This window comes from Leptodactylus fuscus, chromosome 3 (genome assembly GCF_031893055.1).
Source record: "Leptodactylus fuscus isolate aLepFus1 chromosome 3, aLepFus1.hap2, whole genome shotgun sequence".
Taxonomy (NCBI): Eukaryota; Metazoa; Chordata; class Amphibia; order Anura; family Leptodactylidae; genus Leptodactylus; species Leptodactylus fuscus.
This window is the reverse complement of record NC_134267.1, coordinates 16,597,205-16,609,394: the sequence shown is the minus strand read 5'-3', so window position 1 is coordinate 16,609,394 and position 12,190 is coordinate 16,597,205. Positions and strand designations below refer to the sequence as shown.

The following is a 12,190-nucleotide window of genomic DNA, read 5'->3' as shown; positions in this document are numbered from 1 at the left end:
TCCAATCAGCTTATATCGGTTATTGGAAATTTTATTTTGGAAATGTCGTATGGTAGCTGCACCTAAAAAGTCAAATATACCTCTCTTCCCTCTATGGGGGTGTATGAAGGCATTGGGGATCACCAGTGTTAGATGGAGTTTCTTGAGCCAAATGATCCTGTGGCAATCACTAAAAAATCCTGGATCCCCTTGTCTTCTCCATAAATCTCAAACCCATAACCTATAATATGTTTCTACTTAAGACTGGGGTCTTTTTGGGAAAACACACGTTGTGGACACGCAACAACTTCAATAACCGTTCTGTTTATGGAAATCACAGCATGTCAATTATACCTACGGAAATGCCAAGCGGTTTTCCTATTGGTATAATGGAAGCCGAATGTCCAAAGAGTAAACCTGCTCTACATGGGGCCTTAGGCTAAGAAAGACATCCAGACCCTTTTTGACCATGAACCATGGATGATGGCCCGGTTATGAAGTGGGTAAGCTCCATGGCTCCAAGGCCATCAATATTAAAGTCCTAGGGTACGCCTTTAATTTTACAAGTGAAGGGTTAAAATTGAAGACATCCACACAAATTTAGTACAAAATTTATTATTTTCCAAGAAGTATACTGACTTAAATGGGTTGTTCATGAAACACAGTTTTCTACAAGGTGGCCGGGGAACCAAAAAATCCTTTACTCACCTGTCCCCGGTGCTCCAGTGTCTCCCCCATCAGGGTCCAGCACTGCTGCTCCCAGGGTGTTGTTCCAGAAGTCCTCGCTACGTGTGATCGCTGAGACCAATCAGTGGCCTGAGGAAAGGACACGGAACATTACTGGTGACATCCGTGAGTGACATCCCAGCACTTAGGCTACTGATTGACATCAATGGTGACGTGAGGCGAGGACTTCGGCCTGAAGAAGTCCTGGGGCGGACAACAGTGGGGAACCTCAAAGCGACGGGGACAGGTTAGCATGGATCTTTTTTTTTTTATTTATTTCTCAACTTCCCTGGCCTCCTACCCCGGCCTCTTACCCCAGTACTAAAATCTCCTGAATTTACCCTTTTGATCTAATGGGAATCAAAACTGAACTAAAAAAATGTCAAAAAATTTCAAAAATATGAAATCTAAAAAAATTATTAAAGGAAATAAATTGATCTCTAAAAACTGATCAAAGACATGTATTTAGTAAGAGCAACGTGTCAAAGCCATTTGACCTGCCCCCCAAAAGAAAACCCAAAAATCTGCCTCCAACCTGCAGCAAAAGGGTTAAAGACAAGCAAAAGACCAGAGTAAATGCAAATATAAAAAAACTGCTAAAGTAAAAAGAAAAAAAACAAGATAATGATCTCTGAGATTTTAAAAGCTGCTTTCATTATTACAAAAAATCAATGAAAAGGCCGTAAAACAGAAGCTCCACGTGTTCCATGCCATCATTAGAACTTCATCAAAAGCTTTATTGAAAAGGTAGGCACCCGTCCAGATACAGAAGGATAGTAAAACACTTGGGGGAAACACATTAAATTCACATACATCCATCATCAAAGGATACTTGAGTGCTATACCGCAACGTGGCCAGAACTCGCCAGGAATAAGTAAGGATAGCCCCGGAAATTGATTTTTTCTGTTTTTGGTGTTTTTTTCGAATATTTTTTATTTATTTTTTTCCATTATTTTTATATTCGTCATCTAGATTGGCGGGTGAAGAGGGCCCTTCTTAGGGTTGAGCGATCGGATTCCGATCGGCGATCGAGTAAATTTCACGATCGGGATCGGATGGAAAATGATCGGAAATCGGATTTTAAAATCGATCCTGAAATCTCAAGATCGGCTCAACCCTAGCCTTTTTTTTTTTTTTTGATGCTAGGTTCACACCTATGTTCGGGTTTCCCCAAGTGGACCCCCCCCGAACGGAAACCAAATCCACTTAAAAAAGCGGAAACCCGCGGACCCCATAGACTATATTATTATAATGGAGATGGAGTCCGCCAGGTTTTCACCCGAAAAAAAATCTCTCTACATTTTGTAAGCGGGTTCAGGGATGGAAATCCTGAATGGGGTTCAAGCACTGGTGTGGACCCAACCTTGGAATCCCAGATTGGAACCCTATTAGTGGAACGTGAAGCAGCCAATGGAAGACATAGATTTCTCTGCAGGCGCTTTATTTATGGAGAGATGCCCTCTACTGGCAATGGGGTTATGTTGAATTAGTACCAGTACCCCTCAGAGGTAAAATATAGAGAGGTCTAACAAGGCAGCCACAGGGTAGGTTCACATAGAGGAATTTGGAGAAGAATATGAGGTGGTATTCCTTACCAAATGCCATGGTACCCATGGCAGAAAGCCAAGGTCCTTTGGTTTTCCACCATTGGGTTGCTCGCTATTGAGCTTCAGATACAATGGCACTAACCAGCATGATCCTCAAGACGGGGTTTCTACAGCTGAAGATGCAGGAAGATTGAGCAGATTGGTTAGGGTCCGACACCCAACCTCCGGCATCCTCTTGAGAAGGAAGCAGACAGAGCTTAGGACGGGTCATCATAATTTTAGGCTGGAAAACCCCTTTAATTTGTTCAACCCTCTCCAGTATTTGGAAGTGATCTCCACTGTGGTCATTCCTTACATGTTAGAAGAGGCCCATGACAATAGGCTGATCATGAAGTGTCGCCTTGTTATGGCGCACATCTATAATCTGTGGAGAAACCTGGCTATAACTGTTCACTATCCCTGCAGCGCCACCACAGGGGAAATTAGGTATTACAAAGAGTCCATTCAAATAAATGGGTTGTCTGTGTAACTCAGAACCAGTCTTCCAGCGATACGGACGCTCCCTACGATTGTCCTCCATTCTGACCAGGAGATGAGGACTCCACATTGATTAACTCAGACTTGCCTAATAGTGTTATGGCACTGGGCTTACAAAACTGGACAATCCCTTTTCTTGTCATTGGTTTGGGCGTCTTAGTCTTTATTTCCAAATACGACAGCTAAAGAAAACTCCTGGGGCAAGAAAATATTTTTGGGGATTTCTCGTGACTAAGGCAATATATTGTGGAGGCAAAAACATCTTTAATTTGCAATTTGGTTGCTTAGTTTGAAGCATCTGCATGTGCAATACCGTGTTCGGAGCCCCGTGTTTTCCACCCTCTCTGCACAGAGCACCCCCTTACATCTCTCTAACAATCACGTAATCTTTAGCCATGAGGTTTATTAACTTGGTCATCCTAATAGACTATATAAAGCTGCTGTTATGGTAATTGCCCCCCCTGACCTAACGGGCCCCTCTGCAGGTGTAGGGAGGGTACCCATGGTATTGCCATCCAGCTCAGGTTGCAGACTTTCTGCGGCTGCGCCTTGTACTCCATCTGTAGAGCTGGAGGAGACTAGACATATTAGTAGATGGTGAATCACCAGAGGGCAGAGCGTCTGTGTTAACATCTTAATCACTGATAGCGATGTTTCCCAAGGTTACTATACAATGACTTCTGTATAACAGATAATGATGCCTCATAAGTAGCCTTGTATGTTTTTGTCAAGAAAATAAGAGCGTGCGCCGCCTGACTCCGCGCTCCACAATAGCCGCCTCTCGAGCATAAATCCTGATCGCCAAATCAATGAGCAAACTGCTTATGCTGCTCTGAATACACTCTTATGAGCTCTGATGCTTTCACGCTTTACATTGCCAAGATACAGTCTGAAAGCCCACGAGCCTTAGGAAAACTAGAGAGCGTAGCGCTGTGTACTTTACCAATCCAATCCCTGCACTTTATACATTGTCCTTGAAATCCGAGAGGTGCTAAGTGCACTATAACCTCAAAAGACTGCAACGGATTGTATACCGGGAAGGCTTGTGACCCCAGACTCACTAGACACAGAGGGGACTGCTCCAGTATCTATCTATCTATCTATCTATCTATCTATCTATCTATCTATCTATCTATCTAATATCTATCTATCTATCTATCTATGTGATCTGTCTCTATCTATCTCATATTTATCTATCTATCTATCTATCTATCTATCTATCTATCTATCTATCCATCCATCCAACTCATATCTATCTATTATCTATCTATCTATCTATCTATCTATCCAACTCATATCTATCTATCTATCTATCTATCTATCTATCTATCTATCTATCTATGTGATCTATCTATCTATCTATCTATCTATCTATCTCATATCTATCTATCTATCTATCTATCTATCCATCCAACTCATATCTATCTATTATCTATCTATCTATCTATCTATCTATCCAACTCATATCTATCTGTCTATCTATCTATCTATCTATCTATCTATCTATCTATGTGATCTGTCTCTATCTATCTCATATCTATCTATCTATCTATCTATCTATCTATCTATCTATCTATCTATCCAACTCATATCTATCTGTCTATCTATCTATCTATCTATCTATCTATCTATCTATCTATGTGATCTGTCTCTATCTATCTCATATCTATCTATTTATCTATCTATCTATCCATCCAACTCATATCTATCTATTATCTATCTATCTATCTATCTATCTATCTATCTATGTGATCTATCTATCTATCTATCTATCTATCTATCTATCTATCTATCTCATATCTATCTATTTATCTATCTATCTATCTATCCATCCAACTCATATCTATCTATTATCTATCTATCTATCTATCTATCTATCTATCTATCTATCCAACTCATATCTATCTGTCTATCTATCTATGTGATCTATCTATCTATCTATCTATCTATCTATCTATCTATCTATCTATCTATCTATCTCGTATCTATCTATCTATTTATCTATCTATCTATCTATCTATCTATCCATCCAACTCATATCTATCTATCTATCTATCTATCTATCTATCTATCTATCTATCTTCTATCTATCTAGCTAGCTAGCTAGCTAGCTAGCTCTCTTTCCATTCTCTGTTTCTCTCTGATCCTGGGTTATTTCTCTGATAACTGATACATAGTCTATATATTTCTAGTATATTATATTATAGCTCAGGCTCTTCTGTACAGACCTGGAGGTTACTTTAGTGAGATTTCGATGTAGTAAGTCATTGGAACATGATGAGCTGTATTTTCTCTTTCTCATCTTTTCATTTCATTTGACTCCATCGCTTTTCTTATTTCAGGTCTCTTGGATTCCTCCTCTCAGACCAAATGGAGAAATATTAAGCTACGAGATCCGGATGCCAGACCCTCGGATTGTTCTCACTGACCCCGCTGTATATAGCTATATAATGACAAGTCTAATCCCATACAGTAACTATTCTGTAACCATAGTGGCCTGTTCTGGAGGGGGGTCATATCATGGCGGCTGCACCGAGAGCCTCCCTACATATGTCACCACACAGCCCGCACCACCCCAAGGCGTCCGACCACTGACAGTGATACCTGTTAGCGAAACATTCATAGCTATATCATGGCAACCTCCTGTAAGGCCTAATGGGCCAGATATAAGGTAATGGGACAGATATTATTGGGTGGTGTATCAGCCTGAGGATAATTCTATAGTCTATAAAGATAAATCTATAGGGTACTAAGATAAGATAAGATATTCCTTTAATATCTATCTATGTATCTTTACTATACATAGGTTACATTCTCTTTTATACTACATTTGCAGTTTGGGTTACCAGTAATATATATTAGTGCACACTCACAAACATAAATAGTACCACTATACAGAACACATACAATATATGATACTGCTATACTGCACACATACATCATACCGCTACAGGATACACATATCTCATATTGCAATACTGCACACATACATTATACTGCAACACCATAAACTTATATCATACTGTTATACCACAAACATATACCATATGACACACATATATCACACTACTAAAGTGCACACAAATATCATGTTACTATGATACACATACCACAAACTTATATCATGCAGCTGTACCAGAAAAATACATTATACACACATACATGATGAACCTATACCTCACACATACATCATACTGCTATACTACACACATACATCAAACTGCTATACTACACACATACATCATACCGCAATACTGTTCACCTACAACATACCGCTATACTCGAAACATACATCACATAGCATTATACCACACACATATATCGTTCCGTAAATACACACACAACATACCACTATACTGAAAATGTAGATCATACTGCTGTACCATGCACATGCATTATTCCACTAAACTTGATACCTACATCATAATACTACACTGCACAGACACATCATACTGTTATATGACATACATACATCCTACTACTATACTACATACATACATCAAACTGCCATATGACACAAATACATCATACCGCTATTTCACACACACGTCTTATTGCAATACTGTACATCTACATCATTCCACTATACTCGAAATATACATCATACAGCATTATACCATACACTTACATCGTACTGTAAGACAACATATACACAACATACCACTATACCGAAAACATACATCATACTACTATACCATGCACATACATTACATTATGCCAATAAATTTCATACATACATCATAATGCTATACTGCACACATGCATCATACTGCTATACAACATATATACATCACACCACAATACTACACATATACATCATACTGCTATACTGCATACACACATCACACATACATCATATATGGCATAATACACTACAGAAATATGTTCAAAGCAGCACAGTGTAGGTATATATGAGTATATAGACCCTGGTTAGAGATCCATTCACACTAGTATTAGAAAAAATCTAGATACCAAAATTGCAACAACAACAAAAAAAATCTATCTATGTAACATTTATCTACCTATTTATCTAATATACAGTATATGTATCTTTCTATCTGTCTATCTAATATTTATCTATCTATTATTTATGTATCTATGTTTCTATCTTCCATCTCTTATCAATCAATCTACTGTTTATTTCATATCTCTTGACCTATTTATTTAGAATGTGTGTATATTTATTTCATATTTACCTTCTGTCTATCTATCTATTTATCTTCTATCTATCTATCTATCTATCTATCTATCTATCTATCTATCTCCTATCTATCTATCAGCTATCTATCTATCTATCTATCTATCTATCATCTATCATCTATCTATCTATCTATCTATCTATCTATCCATCTATCTATCTATCTCCTATCTATCTATCTATCTATCTATCTATCTATCTATCTCCTATCTATCTATCTATCTATCTATCTATCTATCTATCTATCTATCTCCTATCTATCTATCTATCTATCTATCTATCTATCTATCTATCTATCTATCTCCTATCTATCTATCTATCTATCTCATATCTATCTCCTATCTATCTATCTATCTATCTATCTATCTATCTATCTATCTATCTATCTCCTATCTATCTATCTATCTATCTATCTCCTATCTATCTATCTATCTATCTATCTATCTATCTATCTATCTATCTATCTATCTCCTATCTATCTATCTATCTATCTATCTATCTATCTCCTATCTATCTATCTATCTATCTCATATCTATCTATCTATCTATCTATCTATCTATCTATCTGTCTATCTATCTATCTATCTATCTCCTATCTATCTATCTATCTATCTATCTATCTATCTATCTCCTATCTATCTATCTATCTATCTATCTATCTATCTCCTATCTATCTATCTATCTATCTATCTATCTATCTATCTATCTATCTATCTATCTCCTATCTATCTATCTATCTATCTATCTATCTCCTATCTATCTATCTATCTATCTATCTATCTATCTATCTATCTCATATCTATCTATCTATCTATCTATCTATCTATCTATCTATCTATCTATCTATCTATCTACCTACCCTATATTTTTCCTGTACCAAAATCTCCTTACAATCCCTAGCCGTTCCCCTTGCTGTGCAGACGATGATCCCGAGCCTCTGCAGCACATCGCACCAGACTATACCACATTCAGATTAATGCAAATTGTCATTAGCGAGAACTTTCTTAAACAATGATTGCATATGTAGGATAAAAATATCTCCTACATCTCTACAGTCGCCCTATACCATGGACACATGAAAATGCAAAACACAATACGATACAAAGTATCCTTTAACCCTAACCGGGACCGAGCGCGCAATTTATTACCCTAGATTAAAATACCGTAACTTCCACGGCTACAGCCGAAGCGTATGAGATATAGGCCTAAGCGTGACTGAGCCGGTAGATGGAATTTCCACGATAAAGACCTTTAGTAGATTTTTCGCATTAATGGATTCCTTAAAAAAAATAGCAATTTTTTTTTTTTTTGCAATTTGTAGCAAAATAAGTTTGGAAACCGCAACATGTTTATCTGAGCAATTGTGCAGCTGTAAAAACAAAATAATGTTTGAAAACCGCCTGTTTTTGTTTAATAATATTAGTCGAGATAATCCAGACGCTCTGCTTGTCTTTTGTGTTAGATATGAACTCCTGAGACGTACAATCCGGCAACCACTTACATCAAATCCCCCTGAAGATTTAAATCTGTGGCAGAATATTTACTCAGGAACTCAGTGGTTCTGTGAAGATAAGGGTCTTAGCAGGTAAGATTACAAAACGGTGAAAAAACAAGTGCTGGCATTTTTCATAGAGCGTGTTGTCTGCGGAGAACCCAAGCTCTGTAGAAAGCGGAATATTAGGAAATAGGAAGGGGCGAAATTTAGCTTTTCGTAGGTTAAAGACAAATAAAATAAAAAAAATTTAAATTTCAATACAGAAATTTGAATTGACTAGGATTGTAATTTTTTTGTAAATTTTTGGTAATTTTGGTTGTTTATTAGGCCTTACTCACATGAACGTCAAAAATGAACTGTTTTTTTTTAAAGGGATTCTACCATTAAACTACCTTTTTTTCTAATGAACACGTCGGAATAGCCTTAAGAAAGGCTATTCGTCTTCTACCTTTAGACACGCCGTTCCACGCCATTCTGTAGAAATACCAGTTTTAACCGGTATGCAAATGAGCTCTCCGCAGCAATGAGGGCGGGCCCCAGCGCTGAAACACCGATGAGCGCGTCCCCATTGCTGCCCAGAGCTCTTTCCTGCGCCGCCTCCTTCTTCTGCAGCAACTCCGCCTCTTCTGGCTTCTCTTGCTCTTGTAGTTCTATACAGGAGCATAGAGAGGCCACCCCAAAATGGCCGCCGGCCAGCTCCTGTATTGAACTGCAAGAGCGGCTACCCTAAAATGGCCGCCGGCCGGCTCCTTTATTGAACTGCAAGAGCAGCTACCCCAAAATGGCCGCCGGCCAGCGACCATTTTTGGGCAGCCGCTCTTGCAGTTCAATACAGGAGCCGGCCGGCGGCCATTTTGGGGTGGCCTCTCTATGCTCCTGTATAGAACTACAAGAGCAAGAGAAGCCAGAAGAGGCGGAGAAGGAGGCGGCACAGGAAAGAGCTCTCGGGCAGCAATGGGGATGCGCTCATCGGCCTTTCAGCGCTGGGGCCCGCCCTCATTGCTGCGGAGAGCTCATTTGCATACAGAACGTTGTGGCGGAGACCACGTCTAAAGGTAGGAGACGAATAGCCTTTCTTAAGGCTATTCCGACATGGTAATTAGAAAAAAAAGTAGTTTAATGGTAGAATCCCTTTAACATTGTTTTCAGTCGGGGGAATTTATTAAGACTGGGAAATCCGACTGCGCATGCCCGTGGCCACAAGAAAATGTCCGCTTACACAGTAAGCTGTGTAAGGCTGCCTTCACATGGAGTAACAGCGGGCTCAATTTGAGCTTCTTTTTAAAGGCGTACAACTCCGAGGGTCGCATTAACGTTGCATTCACGCGGCGTTTTGTTTTACTATGAGCGCATATGCGGCGTTTTTTGCTTGCATACACACTTTGTTAAAAAACGCGGACAAAAAACGCCGTGTATGCGCTCATAGTAAAAAAACGCCGCATGAATGCAACGTTAACGCGACCCTCGGAGTTCTATGTCTGTAAAAAGAAGCTCAAATTGAGCCCGCTGTTACTCCGTGTGAAGGCAGCCTAAGCGGCCATTTTCTTGTGGCCGCTTACATGGTAAGCTGATGTAAGCGGCCATGTTCTTGTGTCCATGGCCATGCGCAGTCGGCTCTGCCCAAGGCCCGATGGCAGAGCCGACTAAGCATGCCTAGAAGATTGAAACCCAGGACAGAAGAAGACACAGGGAGAGGCCATTCCATTGGTGACGCCCCCAGTGCTGTTTAAACGCTGGGGACCGCCCCCAGTGCTGTGAGAGAACTCATTTGCATACCGAAGAAAACCCGGATTTCTACCGAACGGCGATGCTTAGAAGACATCTAAAGGTAGGAGAAGAAGAGCCTTTCTTAAGGCTTTTTCCTATTATTGAGGAAAAAAAGGGGATCCAATGATAGGATCCCTTTAATTGATTCCCAGACAAGCACAGGACTCGCCTGAATTTTTTAGGGTCTCTTAGTTGGGGTTCCTGGCTTTATAGGCATTCTTTTTTTATTTCCTATCAGTATGTCTTTGTAAGATGGGAGGAAATCCAGACAAACACGGGGAGAACATACAAACTCCGTGCAGATATTGTTCCTGTAGGGTTTCAAACCCAGGACTCCAGTGCTGCAAGGCTGCAGTGTTAACCACTGAACCACCGTGTTTTCCCTGCTTTATAGTCATTCTTGTTTTGACAAAGAATGCATAAACACATACAAAACTGTAAAACCACCCTCTGATAAACTGACTTTCACTCTGAAAATTCTGCTCTATCCTTCTCAATAGGGACTTCAGGTCACAAGACCCAGATTACACATATCTATAGAAGTTTATGGAGAGGGGAGGGAAGAATGAGCAGAGAAAGAGAGAGATTGGAGCAGAAACATAAGTTTAGTCTGATGCTGGAGCTAAATAGGAGCTTTTATTACAACCAAAGTTCTTTATTCACATCAGTATAGGTCAGAAATACATCACAAGATTCTGGTTCGTTTTGGGCCGACCTTGTTGGCATGAACTGATAGTACTATTGTTATATTGTGACCTTGTCTCGGGGCTGAGGAGACCCAGAGTAAATCGTGTCCCATGGGTGGTGAAAATTTGGTTCACCTTCATAAAGGTATAGCAGGTTTCTGTGTGAGACTGATGATAGATAGCAAGGAGACAATCTTGAAAGAACCAGAAACATTTCTCTGGATGTGCGACTCACATTCTGGTAGACTGACGCCATTCTTTCTAAATAATAGTACCTAGTGCCTATCTGGTCAAGGATGGTCATTAGCTATTTGCCAGAGATTCTGGGACTAGGACCGGAGGGGATCAACTAATTATCCCAATGTCCATGTTTTGAAAGGGGTTGTTTCTGATATCATAACCCCCTTTATTAAGAATGGCGCATATGGAGAACTGTAAAGGAACTAAAAGCAACTTGGCATCATCCACAGAAAGCTTATGGGAAGTCAGAGAACCTAGAGAAACTAGAAGTAGGGATGAAGGGAACCAAAAGTCTTCTAAAACACGGGATGGGTACTCCAAGAAGGTAGATATCCAAAATAGTGTATGCCTGAAACCAAGCATTAAGAACTTACAGAGATGGAAGCACAGGTTCAATCATTCATAAGGTAATGAAAAATGATGGTGAGGTCAACCATGAAACACTTATAGGATCTAAAAATAAGATGAAGTCAACCAAGAAGAGCTTATAGGACTTAAAAAGTGGAATGAGGGCACAAGTGAGGTGATAGTGCCATGGAATGAAAACAATACAGAGCTCAGGGTCAACTCCACATGAGCCATTAGGCTGTGACTGACTAAAGGACAAGATAGGAGAGTAGAAACCAAGCATGGAATCCAAAGAGCAAGGGGAAGAACCGTTAGAAGTCCAGACTAGAAGTCAAAACTGTGAGAACATGGAGTGAGCCACAAAGTCCTTCTGAAGACAGGATGGATACTTCAAGAAGGTAGACATCCAAAATTTATCTCTAACCAACAATGGAGCACTTATAGGATGCAAAGCATAAGGTCCATCCAAAAGAGATAGAAAGAGAAGGCGAGGTCAACCATGAAACACTTCTAGGATCTAAAAATAGGATGGAGTCAGCTATGAAGATCTTATAGTACCTAAAAGGAAGAATGAAGACACTAAAATCACATACGGGAAATGATGTATGTGGTCAACTACAACACATTTTGAATGAAATGGAAGGATGAAGACAACCACGAGGCACG

The 12,190-nt window shown here is 39.6% G+C and overlaps 1 protein-coding gene across 1 annotated transcript in view; it reads left to right on the top strand.

Moving 5' to 3' along the window:
* The window catches only part of USH2A (usherin), a 514,207-nt gene that overhangs the window by 363,665 nt on the left and 138,352 nt on the right, over positions 1 to 12,190 (top strand). Inside the window, exons 42-43 of the mRNA XM_075267084.1 lie at positions 5,133 to 5,461; positions 8,451 to 8,573. Coding sequence (XP_075123185.1) covers positions 5,133 to 5,461; positions 8,451 to 8,573 — 452 coding nt within the window. The remainder of the gene's footprint in view (positions 1 to 5,132; positions 5,462 to 8,450; positions 8,574 to 12,190) is intronic.